This window comes from Nerophis ophidion, linkage group LG12 (genome assembly GCF_033978795.1).
Source record: "Nerophis ophidion isolate RoL-2023_Sa linkage group LG12, RoL_Noph_v1.0, whole genome shotgun sequence".
Lineage (NCBI taxonomy): Eukaryota > Metazoa > Chordata > Actinopteri > Syngnathiformes > Syngnathidae > Nerophis > Nerophis ophidion.
The window spans coordinates 42,549,240-42,569,310 of record NC_084622.1 but is presented as its reverse complement, the minus strand read 5'-3'; the positions used below and the strand labels follow the sequence as shown (position 1 = coordinate 42,569,310).

The following is a 20,071-nucleotide window of genomic DNA, read 5'->3' as shown; positions in this document are numbered from 1 at the left end:
AAATTGTATTTGATATGCCATTGATATTTTTTTAATTATTATTATTAGAAACTGGATTTTGCATGTAACTAAAGTTATATAAGCCTTGCTTCAATATCTAATGCAAAACTTGTTTGGGTTAATTTGTTCAACCTTGGCCCGCGGCTTTGTTCCGTTTAAAATTTTGGCCCACTCTGTATTTGAGTTTGACACCCCTGCTGTAGAGCAAGTATGCCTTGCAGTCAATTGTGTGCTGTCAGGGGACACATGCTACGTGTGACCGGCCGGCACGCAGATAGAATGGTGTGAAAGCGGGCGCGACGACATGTTTTAGAGCAGGGGTGCCCATTACGTCGATCGCGAGCTACCAGTCGACCGCGGGGGGTGTGTCAGTCGATCTCCAGCCAGGCTTTTAAAAAAAATAGACCTAAAAATTAGTGATCATCAATCTTCACCAAGACGTCACTTAAATGACATTCACGGTACCGGAGGGTCTTGTGAGATGACGCTGGCTGCTGCAAGATCATTATTATTAAAATATGACCGAGAGGAAGGCGAGAAACACTTTTTATTTCAACAGACTCTCGCGCCGTACCTTCCGTCAAAACTCTAAAGGCCGACTGCACATTTCCTATCTTCACAATAAAAGCCCTGCTTCATGCTGCCTGCGCTAACTAAATACAGAGTCTCGGAAAACTGGCGTGCACAAGCGATCCCTCAGAAAGCTGGCGTGCACATCACTTGTGCACGCCAGCTTTCCGAGACTCTTATTTTGTTAGCGCAGGCAGCATGAAGCAGGGCTTTTATTGTGAAGATAGGAAATGTGCAGTCGGCCTTTAGAGTTTTGACGGAAGGGACGGCGCGAAAGTCTGTTGAAATAAAAAGTGTTTCTCGCCTTCCTCGCTGTCATTTTTTCATAATAATGAACTGGCAGCAGCCAGCGTCATCTCACAAGACCCGCGGGTGCCGTGAATGTCAATCAAGCAAGCTACGGAATTTGCCGCCAATGTTTTTCTTGTAAAGTGTATGGAAGCTGGATGAATTAGATGCCAAAAACCAACCACTTTCATGTGGTATTGTACAGAAAGGACAACTTTTTTTCTCCTCCATTTGAAAATGTGGGCGTTATCATCATTACTGTCTGATTCCAATCAATGCAAGTCATCAGAATCAGGTAATACACCAACTTATATTCTTGTCTTCGTGAAAGAAAGACATCTATATGTGTTACACATGCTTGTATTATCATTAAACACATTTAACTTGTTTACAAAAATGTCTCTTTCATAAATAAATAAATATAAATGATATATATAAATGAGGTAGATCCCCTCGATTTGGTCAAATGAAAAGTAGCTCGCCTGCAGAAAAAGTGTGGGCACCCCTGTGTTAGAGGATATTAAAAGCATTGCCATCACGGCACGCCCTCAATATTGTTGCGAATCAGAAAATGATAGCCCCAGGATATTACTGGGAGAGACACTGAAATCGGTAAACCTCCAGGAAAAATCGTTGGGGGCCGGCAAGTATACAGCTGAGCCACATCAAAGTGATCAAAGAGCCGCATGCGGCTCCGGAGCCGAGGGTTGCCGACCCCTGCCATATTGGAATGTCTACTATGTGCCCTTTCCAGCCTTTTTATATCTCATGTCAGTCTCACTCACTCAGTCTCTTCTCCACCCTTTTGTGCCACTCATTCCCAGTCCCAGTCACCACCCACCCCCGTGTTAGTGTAGATTCGCTCCACTAACGTAGAAATTCTGCTAGATTTTCCTCCGTCTGCGCTGCTGATTTGGTTGGTGATTTTTTCCGCTGCTGCTTCTCCGCCTCCAAATCAAATGTCTCTGGCTAAATACATCTATCTCTCTCCTCCTCGTGTTTTATTGCTCTCCAGCAGATAGCAGCCGCAGTGAAATGTGTTGTTAACCGGAGATCCGTGAGGCTACATTTTAAACTTTTTCCGCCTGTTTGCTGAACTGAACTGAGTCTCACGATTTCCCAATGACAGACTGGTAGAACGAAAGCCATCAGGTAGCACCAGACTGACTTTGACATGCTTGTTTTGACAGCATGCAGCATCAATCAGTCAAGAGTAGATATTATCTGAGACTAATGTTACCAAACAACAGCTTTTTTTCTCCACGATTTTACCTCCCATATATAATGCAGACGGTGACTAAAAGCTTGCATGCAGAATAATCAATTACTAAGAGCTGTTGCAGGAATGTTGCGCATAAATACACACACACAAATGTATTTTTTTTTCTCAAGTCGAAGCAAGAAATCCCTACTGTGTTCATTTAAATGCAAGGAGAAATGAAGGCAGGTTAATGATATGGAAATGAAATATGAAAAAGTGCCACAGTGTGATGAGCAGCAAATTAAAGGAAGTTTTTTATTTATTTATTTATTTTTAATTTTTGCTGCACAGTTTACCTCTCGTCACTCGATTCCATTTAAATGAGTTGTGTTATGCAAAGTAGTCGTGATATGTCCTAAAGTTGATGCTGATTATTGACTCTAATGGGTCACAGTTACTGAAAGTGAGCACGTGTACCACAGGTCTACTGAGAAGAAGCTGCAGGGGTCTTATTACATCCTCGAACTGGAGGAGCTGAGCTGTGGATATTAATTTAGTGGATCATCGGGAGGTTTCTCCAGACTCAGGAAAGGAAATTACTTTAAACAGCGTGCTGATTGATATGGCAATCTGCCTCATGTAGAGAAAGTGTAAGAAAAAGCAGTAGAATTGTGTTTGGGTTTTGACACAGGGGGTTCCTGGCACCGCCCAATATGTCATATTTCGTCTTCAATTTATTTCAGTCCATGCATCATTTCGGAACTTTTTGTATTAGTTGCATCTCACACAGCTTTGTAATGCTCTGTGACAATGGGCAGAGCACCATATTCTGGTCCCACCCTAAACCCAAAGTTGTCGCCCCCATGCACACACACTTGGGGCCTGATTTTATATAATAATATATATCAGGGGTGTCAAAGTCAAATACAGAGTGGGCCAAAATTTAAAACTGAACAATGCCGCGGGGCCAAGGTTGAACAAATTAACCTTTTAATAGGGACCCAAACAAGTTTTGCATTGAATATTGAACAAGCAAGGCTTATATAACTTTATAGTGACATGTAAAATCGAGTTTTAAATAATAATCATTAAAAAATATCAATGGCATATAAGATAAAATTTAAATAAAAATTGAATGCCTCTTTTCTATTTGCAGCCCTCTGAGGTAAATATCAAAATCAACTTTTTCCACAGGCTAATAATAAATTTGCAAATAAAATAAAAATAACAAATTAATCAAACATTCAAGCCTTGAAGTAACAAGAGAAAGTGCATGAGTAAAACATTAATTATTGCTTGTGGGGGGGGGTATATTGTAGCATCCCGGAAGAGTTAGTGCTGCAAGGGGTTCTGGGTATTTGTTCTGTTGTGTTTATGTTGTGTTACGGTGCAAATGTTCTCCCGAAATGTCAATCAATCAATCAATGTTTATTTATATAGCCCTAAATCACTAGTGTCTCAAAGGGCTGCACAAACCACAACACAAACCACAACAACATCCTCAGTAGAGCCCACGTAAGGGCAAGGAAAACTCACACCCAGTGGGACGTTGGTGACAGCAGGGCCGGCCCGTGGCATAGGCCATATAGTGTGTTTGTTATTCTTGTTTGGTGTGGGTTCACAGTGTGGTGCATATTTGTAAGATCGTTAAAGTTGTTTATACGGCCACCCTCAGCGTGACCTGTATGGCTGTTGAACAAGTATGCGTGGCATTCACTTGTGTGTGTAAAAGCCGCATATATTATGTGACTGGGTTGGCACGCTATTTCTATGTAGGAAAAGCGGACGTGACGACAGGTTGTAGAGGACGCTAAAGGCAGTGCCGTTAATGCACGCCCCCAATATTGTCGTCCGGGGAGAAATGGGGAAAAATTCGGGAGAATGTTTACCCCGGGAGATTTTCGGGAGGGGCACTGAAATTTGGGAGTCCGGGAAAATCGGGAGGGTTGGCAAGTATGAGTATTAGTGGTGAGTTTGACACCCATGATATATATGTAACAGGGTCAATTATGTCTTGTAAATAATGTATTTTATAATGTTGTAATTTTGTTATAATTACAAAAAATATGTAAGTTACATGTTAATACCTGAATATTGTTTGATTTTTTTGTCAATGTGGAACCATTGTCTCGTTGTCCCTCCTACTGCGCTAATTACTGCAACACCTGTCTTTTTATATGCGTTGGACACACCTTCCTACTTCCCTTTTGTCTACGATAACGGGAGAGGTAGGCGTCCATCCGACGACAGAAAATGTATTGTCTCGTTAAGCACTTAAGTTCACTTTCTTGTTCATTATCATATTTGTGTAGGGGCTCGACGATGGAAAAAAGTTATTCACAACAGTTGTATTCTGTGTATTATCAGGTATGTTTTTATTTTACTGTTGTATGTAACGCCCTTTCGTCTACGATAACGGGAGAGGGGCTCGACGATGGAAAAAAGTTATAGGAAAAGACCACTGGTTACATATACTCTATGTAAAATTAAAAAAAAACACCATTTAACTAATATCAAATGACGCCAAAATACATCAAATTGAATTTGTTTTAATTAGCCCTTTAAAGCCCTGTGTAAGATCGTTCAGTTTTCGTTGATTTTGGCCACACCAGTGGACCAAAAAAAACGAAGAAAGAAGAAAGACCACATTTCCCGTTAGGACTAGTTCGGAGTGTCTTAAATCGTCAGAAACTACAGTCACGTACATACGAACTGACACGATAATACCACAATTTCCACAGAAGGAACGTACATATTTTACTAAAATGTTATATTTCCGATTTGCAGTCATCGCATTGTTTTTTTTTTTCTTTATAGAGTACTTTTGAGTTTGTTGCTCGGCTGGTCGTGTCAGTGTGGAACTGCGAACTATCAAGCCCGGGGCTATTTATTGCTACCACGCAAATTTCGGACAGCTAACATTAGCATTGCTATCATGATTTGACCATCGATTGTTACTTGCTCATTTACCAGGAACAGAGCCAAGTCAGCATCGGTCTGAAATCCCTCTTTGTTATTCAGCTCATGCCACCGAGTGAAAAAATGAATGTTAATCCTTGTCATTTTATCCAGGTAGCCTCCCTATTTCTCTTTTTGTCTCCTCAGACAAAACTTTTCGTTTCTTTGGTTGTTTTGCAGCTTCTGCCATGATAACAGTAATTGCACGTAAGCGTTCGCATTGACGTCCGTTAATTTTAAAAATGGCGAAAGAGCCAAGTGACGTATGCCATAAATCAAGTCAGCACATTTGTAGCTGCTATTCAATTATGTTGCTGAATAGACAACATATCTAATGTTTTTTATTCCTGACCGTCCACAATGTTGACACACGTGTGATGAAGGATTTTTGTCCGTCCATCGTCTTTGCAGCGTGACCAACGGTCAGTTTGCACGTCCTTCTGACACGTGCCAAATTAAATGTTAAATATTGCTCGCAAAACAGTGAGTGTTGATAAATCACATTGCGTGTGCTAAATAATTATATTTGCATCTTCTTCTCCCAGTATTGTGGGATTTGTGATGATCAGCATATATTTTGCATATTAATGAAGACATAGACAAAAAATGGATTGCGTGCCTTATTCTGCTCACTTAACAGGCGCAATCTACTTTGGACGTGTTTAATAGATCGGATTTGCCAATAAATTTGCACAGGTTTTAGTACACACAAACCTCCATTAAATCAGACCCAAGGTATTGTTTACATACATAAAAAAAAAAATAGAGCATGGATTTGGTTAAAACCAGCTACTTAAAATGTGTAAAAACCATAATTAGGTTTTTGACTTTTTTAAAATGACATATCTAGAACATAAACCCCGTGAAATATTTGTATTTAAAAAATAATAATACTTTTTTTTTTTTTTTACCAAAAACCACCAGCAAATGCATTACAAAGGGGCCAGTTTGTACTGCCTCTTCATTTTTCCCTCTTACAGGATTAGAAAATATGTCAAGTTTTCCTTTACTTTAGAGTGTAGAAATGAGCTGATATACATGGGATTATCATCAGTGGATAATAAAAATCATAATAATACAGTAATATTATTACAAGTATATTATTAGTGCATCCCCTCTGAGTTAAGTCTCACCCTGTTTTTAAAAACTACTGACACCTCGGTTTCTAACTTTAAACAAGGGTCTTCGAATGCACCGCAATTATGGTCAGGTCTTAGACATTCTTAATTGGATTCAAGCATCCTTGTTATTGAACTTTCATAGCTATTTTACATTTTCATATTTAAATGGCAGAAAACAGTCTTCAAACTTCTTGACGCTGAGCCAATCGGTGGCCATGATCCTGAACAAAGGGCTCTGATTGGTTCGGTCTCATCCAGTGGTCCATGCGGCAGTAGCACTCATCATTTTAGTTCAATGAGCTATTGTTTTGCGTAGAAATTTTTAATTTAGGCCAAGAATATGTAGACTGCTTAAGCAACACCCTCAAAGAGTGCAAAAAAGCGAAGCCACAAATTTGGAAATGTGATGCGGTGAAGGATGACTATTTGTAATTTGCACATTTGGGTAACCGTATCTGAGTAAAAAAGTATATATATATGTACCATTTTTCACTCATCAATTTGATGCTTATAGATCAAAACCTCCAAATCCGAGTCCATGGTTCTCGCCCGGAAAAGGGTGGAGTGCCATCTCCGGGTTGGGGAGGAGACCCTGCCCCAAGTGGAGGAGTTCAAGTACCTAGGAGTCTTGTTCACGAGTGAGGGAAGAGTGGATCGTGAGATCGACAGGCGGGTCGGTGCGGCGTCTTCAGTAATGCGGACGTTGTACCGATCCGTTGTGGTGAAGAAGGAGCTGAGCCGGAAGGCAAAGCTCTCAATTTACCGGTCGATCTACGTTCCCATCCTCACCTATGGTCATGAGCTTTGGGTCATGACCGAAAGGATAAGATCACGGGTACAAGCGGCCGAAATGAGTTTCCTCCGCCGTGTGGCGGGGCTCTCCCTTAGAGATAGGGTGAGAAGCTCTGCCATCCGGGAGGAACTCAAAGTAAAGCCGCTGCTCCTCCACATCGAGAGGAGCCAGATGAGGTGGTTCGGGCATCTGGTCAGGATGCCACCCGAACGCCTCCCTAGGGAGGTGTTTAGGGCACGTCCAACCGGTAGGAGGCCACGGGGAAGACCCAGGACACGTTGGGAAGACTATGTCTCCCGGCTGGCCTGGGAACGCCTCAGGATCCCCCGGGAAGAGCTAGACGAAGTGGCTGGGGAGAGGGAAGTCTGGGTTTCCCTGCTTAGGCTGTTGCCCCCGCGACCCGACCTCGGATAAGCGGAAGATGATGGATGGATGGATGGATAGATCAAAACAAAATATGGTTCACTTGCTGGCATATAAAGGACAAATAGTGGGGCAAAAAAGTATTTAGTCAGTTCTCCCACTTAAAATGATGACAGAGGTCTGTAATTTTCATCATAGGTACACTTCAACTGTGAGAGACAGAATGAGAAAAAAACATCCAGGAATTCACATTGTAGGAATTTTAAATAATTTATTTGTAAATTATGGTGGAAAATAAGTATTTGGTCAACCATTCAAAGCTCTCACCGATGGAAGGAGGTTTTGGCTCAAAATCTCACGATACATGGCCCCATTCATTCTTTCCTTAACACGGATCAATCGTCCTGTCCCCTTAGCAGAAAAACAGCCCCAAAGCATGATGTTTCCACACCCATGCTTCACAGTAGGTGTGGTGTTCTTGGGATGCAACTCAGTATTCTTCTTCCTCCAAACACGACGAGTTGAGTTTATACCAAAATGGATACATGGATGATACAGCAGAGGATTGGGAGAATGTCATGTGGTCAGATGAAACCAAAATAGAACTTTTTGGTATAAACTCAACTCGTCGTGTTTGGAGGAAGAAGAATACTAAGTTGCATCCCAAGAACACCGTACATTATATAATTTTTCACTCGTCAGGATGTGATGCTTATAGATCAGAACAAAATATGGCTCACTTGATGGCATATACAGGACATACAGTGGGGCAAAAAAATATTTAATCAGCCACTGATTGTGCAAGTTCTCCCACTTAAAATGATGACAGAGGTCTGTAATTTTCATCTTAGGTACACTTCAACTGTGAGAGACAGAATGAGAAAAAAAAATCCAGAAATTCACATTGTAGGAATTTTGAATAGTTTATTTGTAAATTATGGTGGAAAATGAGTATTTGGTCAACCATTCAAAGCTCTCACTGATGGAAAGTTAAAGTTAAAGTACCAATGAATGTCACACACACACTAGTTGTGGTGAAATTTGTCCTCTGCATTTGACCCATCCCCCTGATCACCGCCTGGGAGGTGAGGGGAGCAGTGGGCAGCAGCAGCGCCACGCCCGGGAATCATTTATGGTGATTTAACCCCCAATTCCAACCCTTGATGCTAGGTGCCAAGCAGGGAGGCAATGGCTCTCATTTTTATAGTCTTTGGTATGACTCGGCCAAGGTTTGAACTCACAACCTACCGATTTCAGGGTGGACACTCTAACCACTAGGCCACTGAGTAGGGTAAGGAGGTTTTGGCTCAAAATCTCACGATACATGGCCCCATTCATTCTTTCCTTAACACGGATCAATCGTCCTGTCCCCTTAGCAGAAAAACAGCCCCAAAGCATGATGTTTCCACCCCCATGCTTCACAGTAAGTGTGGTGTTCTTGGGATGCAACTCAGTATTTTTCTTCCTCCAAACACGACGAGTTGAGTTTATACCAAAATGGATACATGGATGATACAGCAGAGGATTGGGAGAATGTCATGTGGTCAGATGAAACCAAAATAGAACTTTTTGGTATAAACTCAACTTGTCGTGTTTGGAGGAAGAAGAATACTGAGTTCCATCCCAAGAACACAATTCCTACTGTGAAGCATGGGGGTGGAAACATCATGCTTTGGGGCTTTTTTTCTGCTAAGGGGACAGGACGATTGATCCGTGTTAAGGAAAGAATGAATCAGGCCATGTATCGTGAGATTTTGAGCCAAAACTTCCTTTGAATGGTCGACCAAATACTTATTTTCCACCATAATTTACAAATAAATTCTTTAAAATTCCTACAATGTGAATTCCTGGATTTTTTTTTCACATTCTGTCTCTCACAGTTGAAGTGTACCTATGATGAAAATTACAGACCTCTGTCATCATTTTAAATGGGAGAACTTGCACAATTGGTGGCTGACTAAATACTTTTTTTTGCCCCACTGTGTCTTCATTCATTTGATAATAAAGGATCAATTTGTTAACATTAAGCAGCCTACGAGAGCCGTTCATTATCTTCCTACAACAAGGAGACTCTGATGGTGCATTACCGCGCAGCATTGCCATCTGTATTATTAGCTCCACGGACCCGCTGGTCCAACACTAACAGATGCAGAGTATGTTGAACAATATGCTCATAATGGACCGAGGAGGCTGAGCGTGTCTGTGTTGACATGAGGTGCACACAAGCTATTTGGGCACGTCTCAGTGGAACCGTGCGCCTTCAATGTAAAACTGTCTGGTCAGCTGCTCTCTCGCACGAGTCTGTGCCCACGTGCTCTCAACATCGCCTACCCACACATGTGCAATCACCACTGAGAATATTACAAAAATAACTTGTGAGTGGGAGTTGTTTTTTCACTGTAGAACTTTCTTCTTTTTTTGTCCCTGAGGGATGATTTTTTTTTTTCCCCATGCAGCTATGAATTAACAGGTTCCCAGTCACGCTTACTTATTTTATGTCCGAGCTGTAAGAATGTAAACAATTGGGTGTCCATTTATGGAAGCCCTTGTAGTGGTTTGGACATGGGTGACATAGCCAATTGTCCAGGGCGGCATTCTCTAGGGGGCGCCCCGAGGAGGGGGAAATATGATTTATATTTATTTGTGTCAGATGGGGCCCTTTGCAGACGGGATACAAGCACTCCCTTTACTTCTCACAAGAATAACCAAACCGGGTGGAGAAGGAGGGAAATTCACTGCTGGGCTTCAGTCTTCAAGTTAATCAGAAGAAGAACGGATACCGTATTTCCTTGAATTCCTTGAATTGCCGCCGGGGCGCTAATTAATTTAAAACCTCTTCTCACTCCCGCGCTTACCAAAAGCATGCGGTAAAAGTAAGCATGCGGTAATTATTTTAAAACCTCTTCTCACTCCGGCACTTACCAAAGGTATGCAGTAAAAATTTGAGTGTTATGTAAGCCTGGACCTTAAATCCTACTGAATAGCTCCTAATCTTCTTCACTTTATGCGATTTCAAATTACCGGTACTGAAATCAGCCTCCTCCATTTTGAAAATGATGACAGGGGAAGTGTCACTCGTGACGTCACGAGTTTGACCAGGCGGTAATACTAAGCATGCGCTAATTATTTTGGGAAGCGAGTTTAATTCAAGGCAGGCGCATACTATATGCCCTGCGGCAATTCAAGAAAATACGGTATTACTTCGAAATAGAACACATGTAATGTGTAATATTGTGTATTACTTAATACAGGGTTGTCAAAGTCACTTTAGCTCAGGGGCGGCATGGAGGAAAATCTTTTCCCAAGTGGGCCGGAATGATGGATCGACCGGTAAATTCAGAGCTTTGCTTTCCGGCTCAGCTCCTTCTTCACCACAACGGATCGATACAGCGTCCGCATTACTGAAGACGCCGCACCGATCCGCAGCCGAGTGTGAAGCGACCGGAATGAGAATCAGCACCTCCAAGTCCGAGTCCATGGTTCACTCCCGGAAAAGGGTGGAATGCCATCTCCGGGTTGGGGAGGAGACTCTGACCCAAGTGGAGTAGTTCAAATACCTAGGAGTCTTGTTCATGAGTGGATCGTGAGATCGACAGGCAAATGTTAATTTATATATCCCTAAATCACAAGTGTCTCAAAAGGCTGCAAAAGCTACAACGACATCCTCGGTTCAGATCCCACATGAGGGCAAGGAAAAACCCACAACCCAGTGGGATGTCAATGTGAATGACTATATATATTGTGAATACTTCTTGAATGTTTCAAACCTCTGCGATGAGGTGCCGACTTGTCCGGTGTATAGCTCGCCTTCCGCCCGATTGTAGCTGAGATAGGCACCAGTGTCCCCCGCGACCCCAAAGGGAATAAGCGGTAGAAGATGGATGGATGTTTCAAACCTCACATTGCTTGTCCATTGGTTTCTTTGCACTCATATTGAGCTGCAAACATTTTGTCAAAAGGCTAAAAAATTACACAAAGTAACACAGTACCGGTATAGCTCAGTTGGTAGAGCGGCCGTGCCAGCAACTTAAGGGTTGCAGGTTCGATCTTCGCTTCCGCCATCCTAGTCAATGCCGTTGTGTCCCTGGGCAAGACACTTTAACCACCTGCTCCCAGTGCCACCTACACTGGTTTAATTGTAACTTAGATATTGGGTTTAACTATGTAAAAGCGCTTTGAGTCAATTAAGAAAAAGCGCTATGTAAATATAATTTAAAGGGGAACATTATCACCAGACCTATGTAAGCGTCAATATATACCTTGATGTTGCAGAAAAAAGACCATATATTTTTTTAACCGATTTCCGAACTCTAAATGGGTGAATTTTGGCGGATTAAACGCCTTTCTGTTTATCGCTCTCGGAGCGATGACATCAGAACGTGACGCCACCTAGGTAATAAACCTGGCATTTTCATTTTCTCGAACGCATTACAAACACCGGCTCTCAGCTCTGTTATTTTCCGTTTTTTCGACTATTTTCTGGAACCTTGGAGACATCATGCCTCGTCGGTGTGTTGTCGGAGGGTGTAACAACACTAACAGGGAGGGATTCAAGTTGCACCACCGGCCCGAAGATGCGAAAGTGGCAAGAAATTGGACAACATTTGTTCAAAATACAAGGGTGTGGGGAAAGCCGACGAAATGGTCAGTCGTTTGTTTCGCACACTTTACCGACAAAAGCTATGCTACTACAGAGATGGCAAGATTGTGTGGATATCCCGCAACACTCAAAGCAGATGCGTTTCCAACGATAAAGTCAAAGAAATCTTCCGCCAGACCCCCATTGAATGTGCCGGAGTGTCTGCACATTTTACCGGCGATGCTAAGGCAGACATGGCACGGACATGTATGGATAACCTGCAGATGCATTTCCAACGATAGTTAACTAAATCACAAAGGTGAGTTTTGTTGATGTTATTGACTTACAAACAAGGGATGGCGTGGCGCAGTGGGAGAGTGGCCGTGCGCAACCCGAGGGTCACTGGTTCAAATCCCACCTAGAACCAACCTCGTCACGTCCGTTGTGTCCTGAGCAAGACACTTCACCCTTGCTCCTGATGGTTGCTGGTTGGCGCCTTGCATGGCAGCTCCCTCCATCAGTGTGTGAATGTGTGTGTGAATGGGTAAATGTGGAAGTAGTGTCAAAGCGCTTTGAGTACCTTGAAGGTAGAACCCATTTATTTATGTGCTAATCAGACATATTTGGTCGCGGCATGACTGCCAGCTAATCGATGCTAACATGCTATTTAGGCTAGCTGTATATACACTTGAAACTATGTTTACATCCAGCGTTTCCCTCCACACACATTTAATGCCAAACAAACACTTACCAATCGACGGATTTAAGTTGATCCAGAGTCACAAGATGCGAAACTTCCGATCGTTGGTCTGCACATTTTACCCGCGATGCTAAGGCAAACATGGCTGGAAAGCGACAACAGCTATCCGCTCAATAGCTTCAGTTTCTTCTTCAATTTCGTTTTCGCTATCTGCCTCCATACTCAAACCATCTGTTTCAATGCATGCGTAGTCTGTTGAATCGCTTAAGCCGCTGAAATCCGAGTCTGAATCCGAGCTAATGTCACCATATTTTGCTGTGGTATCCGCCATTGTTTGTTTGTATTGGCAGCTCTGTATGACGTCACCGGAAAATGAACAGTGGCTTCGAAAGAGTGAAAAAAAGTCACTTTAAAGCTTTTTTTAGGGATATTCCGGGACGGGTAAAATTTGGAAAAAAACTTCAGATAATGAAATAAGCCACTGGGAATTGATTTTTATTGGTTTTAACCCTTTTAAAATTGTGATAATGTTCCCCTTTAACTTCACTTCACTTCAGATAAGAATGAGCACGGGAGAGCAATCAGCCCACCCTCGATGGATGTGCTGCTGGGCACAGAATGGATGTGCTGCCGGAGACACGGTCCTTACACCAAAGCCTATTTTTTTTTTTTTGGTCTGTGGTTCACAAATAACAAAGTTTGTACAATCGGGGGTTCGTAAATTGAAGTTCCCCTGTACGAAAACGGTACGTTGACCGGCGAGGAAGAGGGAATCTCGCACAGGGCGCCGTTGAAGTTAGAACGGCCGCTGAAATGTGGGACTACCCCTAATTCTAAAAGGACAATTTGACTCTATTCCCCCCATCCATGTCTTCAGGGGAAAACTCTCATTTGACGCGCTCTCTCTTCATTTTGAAAGAACGGGGTGTGAGTGTGTGTCTGGGCCACATGTCCACAAACACATCAGAGCAAGAACGCACGACAGGGAGGGTGGATTCGTGGAATGAATGTCAAAAAGGAGCAGCGTTATGACAGTGAGCAGCTGGTGTTGACAGGCGCTGCTAGTGTGTGTATGTCTATGATGGGGACAGATTGTCCTGTGATTGTTCATTTCGGAGCTTGGCTCAGCTCACAACGGTATTGACAGCATCTGCATGGAAGGGGAAAATGAGTGGCACGCTACCAAAAGGCCCACTTCATTCCCCTCCCAAGATATCAGCCGGTGATCGCGTGCAAATATTTGACATGTTTTATATATTGGCAAAGTGTAAACTAAGACGGAATACAGGAGCTAATTTGAATGCTAATGTGTGGCAAGGGGCTGATAGATTTCCAGGTGAGTGTGCAGTCAAATCAGCACATTTAATATGCTGGGAGTCACTGTCAAGTAGTGTGTGTGTGCACGCTGACTAATGAGGGCTTGCGCTGTGCGCCGTAGTGTCGCCACCTTCCTCCTAGGCGCCTTGTAGCCGCTTGGCGTGATGGCGCCAAATGCTCTAGTGCAGGGGTGCCCCCACTTTTTCTGCAGGCGAGCTACTTTTCAATTGACCAAATCAAGGGGATCTACCTCATTCATATACAGCGGGGCAAAAAAGTATTTAGTCAGCCACCGATTGTGCAAGTTCTCCCACTTAAAATGATGACAGAGGTCTGTAATTTTCATCATAGGTACACTTCAACTGTGAGAGACAGAATGTGACAAAAAAATCCAGGAATTCATACTGTAGGAATTTTAAAGAATTTATTTGTAAATTGTGGTGGAAAATAGGTATTTGGTCAAACATTCAAAGCTCTCACTGATGGAAGGAGGTTTTGGCTCAAAGTCTCACGATACATGGCCCCATTCATTCTTTCCTTAACACGGATCAATCGTCCTGTCCCCTTAGCAGAAAAACAGCCCCAAAGCATGACGTTTCCACCCCCATGCTTCACAGTAGGTATGGTGTTCTTATGATGCAACTCAGTATTCTTCTTCCTCCAAACACGACGAGTTGAGTTTATACCAAAATGGATACACGGATGATACAGCAGAGGATTGGGAGAATGTCATGTTGTCAGATGAAACCAAAATAGAACTTTTTGGTATAAACTCAACTCGTCGTGTTTGGAGGAAGAAGAATACTGAGTTGCATCCCAAGAACACCAAACCTACTGTGAAGCATGGGGGTGGAAACATTATGCTTTGGGGCTGTTTTTCTGCTAAGGGGACAGGACGATTGATCCGTGTTAATGAAAGAATGAATGGGGCCATGTATCGTGAGATTTTGAGCCAAAACATCCTTCCATCAGTGAGAGCTTTGAATGGTTGACCAAATACTTATTTTCCACCATAATTTATAATTCCCACAATGTGAATTCCTGAATTCTGTCTCTCACAGTTGGATTGTACCTATGATGAAAATTACAGACCTCTGTCATCAATTTAAGTGGGAGAACTTGCACAATCGGTGGCTGACTAAATACTTTTTTGCTCCACTGTATATCATTTATATTTATTTATTTATGAAAGAGGCGTTTTTGTTAACAAGTTTCCATTTTTTACCGCTTATTCCCTTTTTGGGGTCGCGGGGGGCGCTGGCGCCTATCTCAGCTACAATCGGGCGGAAGGCGGGGTACACCCTGGACAAGTCGCCACCTCATCGCAAGGCCAACACAGATAGACAGACAACATTCACACTCACATTCACACACTAGGGCCAATTTAGTGTTGCCACTAAACCTATCCCCGTGTGCATGTCTTTGGAGGTGGGAGGAAGCTGGAGTACCCGGAGGGAACCCACGCATTCACGGGGAGAACATGCAAACTCCACACAGAAAGATCCCTAGCCTGGATTTGAACCCAGACTGCAGGAACTTCGTATTGTGAGGCAGACGCACTAACCCCTCTGCCACCGTGAAGCCCAAGTTAAATGTGTTAAATGTGTTTAATGATAATACAAGCATGTGTAACACACATAGATGTCTTTTTCATGAAGACAAGAATATAAGTTGGTGTATTACCTGATTGTGATGACTTGCATTGATTGGAATCAGACAGTAATGATGATAACGTACACATTTTCAAATGGAGGAGAAAAAAAAGTCCTCCTTTCTGTACAATACCACATGAAAGTGGTTGGTTTTTGGCATCTTATTTATCCAGCTTTCATACACTTTACAAGAAAAACATTGGCGGCAAATTCCGTAGCTTGCTTGATTGACATTCACGGCACCCGAAGGTCTTGTGAGATGACGCTGGCTGCTCCGAGATCATTATTGAGAAAAAATGACCGACAGGAAGGCGAGAAACACTTTTTATTTCAACAGACTCTTGCGCCGTACCTTCCGTCAAAACTCTAAAGGCCGACTGCACATTTCCTGTCTTCACAATAAAAGCCCTGCTTCATGCTGCCTGCGCTAACAAAATAAAGAGTCTCGGAAAGCTGGCGTGCACAAGCGATCGCTCAGGGCAGGGCTTTTATTGTGAAGATAGGAAATGTGCAATCGGTCTTTAGAGTTTTGACGGAAGGAACGGCGCGTGAGTTTGTTGAAATAAAAAGTTTCTCACCTTCCTCTCGGTCATTTTTTCCTAATAATGATCTTGCAGCAGCCATTGTTATCTAATAAGACACTCGGTTGCCGTGAATGTCAATTAAGTGACGTCTTGGTGAAGATTGATGATCGTTTTTTTTAGGTCTATTTTTTTTAAAAGCCATCGACTGACACACCCCCGGCGGTCGACCGGTAGCTCGTGATCGCCGTAACGGGCACCCCTGCTTTAGTGCTTCCCAATGCAACTTTTCACCTCCGATATCAAAGCATGTAACGGCATCACGTGTTCAATTCGCCAATGACGTCTTACGTTGTGTGTGTGTCACAGGTCACGGTCCATCAGCGGAGCTTCTTCAGGCCTCACAACCAGCCCGCTCAGCAGCCCGCGGGTAAGTCATGACCTTCTTCCAAAAACACACACACACACACATAGGCGCCGATCCCGTGGGTGTTTCGGAGCCTGAGCACTTACATTGGATTGATGGCAACTTTCAATCTTTAAAATAATTTTTGCAAAATCAATCTTCTGTTAGAGAGTATGGGGTATCGAACTGCCTGATTGTGGCGATCTCCTCCGTGTACGATTAGTGTCAGTGCTTGGTCCGCATTGTCGGACACCTTTCCAGTGAGGGTAGGACTCCGCCAAGGCTGCCCTTTGTCACCAACTCTGGACAGAATTTCTAGGCGCAGTCAAGGCATTGAGGGGATCCGGTTTGTTGGCTGCAAAATTAGGTCGTCTCTGCTATTTGCAGATGATGTGGTCCTGATGGCTTCATCTAGCCAGGATCTTCAGCTCTCACTGGATCGGTTCGCAGCCGAGTGTGAAGCGACTGGGATGAGAATCAGCACCTCCAAGTCCGAGTCCATGGTTCTCGCCCGGAATAGGGTGGAGTGCCATCTCCGGGATGGGGGAGGAGACCCTGCCCCAAGTGGAGGAGTTCAGGTACCGAAGAGTCCTGTTCACGAGTGAGGGAAGAGTGGATCGTGAGATCGACAGACGGATCGGTGCGGCGTATTCAGTAATGCGGACGCTGTATCCATCCGTTGTGGTAAAGAAGGAGCTGAACCGGAAGGCAAAGCTCTCAATTTACCGGTCGATCTACGTTCCCATCTTCACCTATGGTCATGAGCTTTGGGTCTTGACCGAAAGGACAAGCTCACAGGTACAAGCGGCCCGACCCTATCTCTCCCTTAGAGATCAATCAATCAATGTTTATTTATACAGCCCTAAATCACAAGTGTCTCAAAGGGCTGAACAAACCACAACGACATCCTCGGTAGAGCCCACATAAGGGCAAGGAAAACTCACCCCAGTGGGACCGAAAGAGAGAGGGTGAGAAGCTCTGTCATCCGGGGGGAGCTCAGAATAAAGCCGCTGCACCTCCACATCGAGAGGAGCCAGATGAGGTGGTTCGGGCATCTGGTCAGGATGCCACCCGAACGCCTCCCTAGGGAGGTGTTTAGGGCACGTCCAACCGGTAGGAGGCCACGGGGAAGACCCAGGACACGTTGGGAAGACTATGTCTCCCAGCTGGCCTGGGAACGCCTCGGGATCCCCCGGGAAGAGCTGGACGAAGTGGCTGGGGAGAGGAAAGTCTGAACTTCCCTGCTTAGGCTGCTGCCCCCGTCACCCGACCTTGGATAAGCGGAAGAAGATGGATGGATGGATAGCAATCTTCCGTTTTAAATATTAATAAGGTCACAAATCATATAGTCTATGATTAACAAAGCCTAACCAAAATTCCATTGTGCCCGATAATGAACTAATGTAATCTTGATATTGAACACACTATACATGGGCGAATGAAGGGCACACTTACTCAACAGCCATACATGTCACCCTAAGGGTGGCAGTATGAACAATGCCAACACTGTCATAAATATGTGCCATATAGTGAAACCACACTAAACAACAACGACACATTTTGTAAGAATATTTGCACCACAACACAACATAAACACTTCACAACAAATTCCCAGAATTCCCTGCAGCGCCAAATCTTCCGGAACGCTACAATACAAAAAACGTCATTGGTGGATCTACACCAAACATCCACTGTGAACTGAAGTGAATTATATTCATATAGCGCTTTTCCCTGGTGGCTCCAAAGTGCTTTTACATTGTGAAACCCAATATCAAAGTTACATTTTTAAACCCGTGTGGGTGGCACTGGGAGCAGGTGGGTACAGTGTCTTGCTCAAGAACACAACGGCAGTGACTCGGTTGGCAGAAGCCGGGATCGAACCTGGAACCCTCAAGTTGCTGACTCGGCCACTCTACATACCGAGCTATACCGCCCCTGTAAAGATACCACGCACAAAAGCATATCTAGTCGATACGACTATGATTACATCGACATTTTTTAACATCACAAAAAAAATTTTTTTAATGTGTATTATGTTTATAAACTCAGAAAATACGTCCCTGGAAACATGAGGACTTTGAATATGACCAATGTATGATCCTGTAACGACTTGATATCGGATTGATACCCAAATTTATGGAATCATCCAAAACTAATGTAAAGTATCAAACAATAGAAGAATAGGTGATTATTACATTTTAACAGAAGTGTGGATAGAACATGTTAAAACAAAAAATAACCAGTACATTTGTAGCTATATTTGCATCCAGCCTTTCCCTCCACCCACATTTAATGCCAAACAAACTCTTACCAATCGACGGATTTAAGTTGCTCCAGTGGTCAAAAGATGCAATTGTTGGCTAGAAGGCGATCGCCGAATAGCTTCAATAGCTATTCGCTCAATAGCTTCAGTTTCTTCTCTAATTTGGTTTTCGCTATCTGCCTCCACACTCCAACCATCCGTTTCAATACATGCGTAATCTGTTGAATCGCTTAAGCCGCTAAAATCCGTGTCTGAATCCGAGCTAATGTCGCTATATCTTGCTGTGCTAACCGCCATATTGTTTGTATTGGTATCACTAGATGACGTCACAGGAAAATGGACGGGTGGATTTACAGATAGCGAAAATCAGGCACTTTAAAGCCTTTTTTCGGGATATTCCATGATGGGTAAAATTTAAAAAAAAAAACTTCGAAAAATAAAATAAGCCACTGGGAACTGATTTTTACTGGTTTTTACACTTCTGAAATTGTGACAATGTTCCCCTTTAACAGTAAATGAAAAAGTAGATTAATAATTCATTTCTTACCACTTGTCCTTAAAAATGTTGACAAAATAATACAATGGAAAATAACGCAACATGTTACAGCATAGGTCCGCAAGCAGTTGTTTGCTTACTTACTACTAAAAGACAAGTTGTCTTGTATGTTCACTATTTTATTTTAAAATCTTAATGTACACTAAGATTTTTTGGGTCAAATAAAGCCAATAATGACATTTTTTGTGGCTCCCTTTCTTTAGGAACGTACCGAAATACTTTTGGTACCGGTATCAGTGCCAAAATATTGGTATCGGGACAACACTAATACACACACACACACACCGAGCACCCTATGCACACACATATATGACATTTCACCTTTTGACCCACACTCAATTATCGAGTTGTTGCAATGACCATCTAACTAGTGGTGATGTCATCGTACTGCTGTTGAAGTATACCGGTGAGAGGTACTAAAGATGTCATTAGGGCTGCAATGCATTATGTGATGACCTTTAGCACAACATTCAAGCCATATTGCTGACATCATTGCATATGTCATACTGTATTGCTGTACTGGCTCTTTAATTAATCATATTATAATGACAGGTTTTTTTTCCGGTCAGCTGTAGTGACTCAACGCTTCTTACAGTATGTAATGTTAGGATTTTATTCATGATTATCATCCTAATTGACTCTTGTTTTACACTCCAGTTACATCTAACACAAGAGCTGTATCACAAATGTAAATGTTTCTCTGTTTGTAAATGAGTAATAATACCTCAGTTTTAATGATGCAGTATGGTTGTAAACCGCTGCATATATATGAATATATTTAAT

General features: G+C 42.9%; 1 protein-coding gene across 6 annotated transcripts in view; it reads left to right on the top strand.

Moving 5' to 3' along the window:
* Positions 1 to 20,071, top strand: part of LOC133563459 (serine/threonine-protein kinase BRSK2-like) — a 641,999-nt gene that overhangs the window by 556,970 nt on the left and 64,958 nt on the right. For all 6 annotated transcript variants that reach the window (XM_061917595.1, XM_061917596.1, XM_061917593.1 and 3 more), the window contains exon 13: positions 16,433 to 16,493. In XM_061917595.1, coding sequence (XP_061773579.1) covers positions 16,433 to 16,493 — 61 coding nt within the window. The remainder of the gene's footprint in view (positions 1 to 16,432; positions 16,494 to 20,071) is intronic.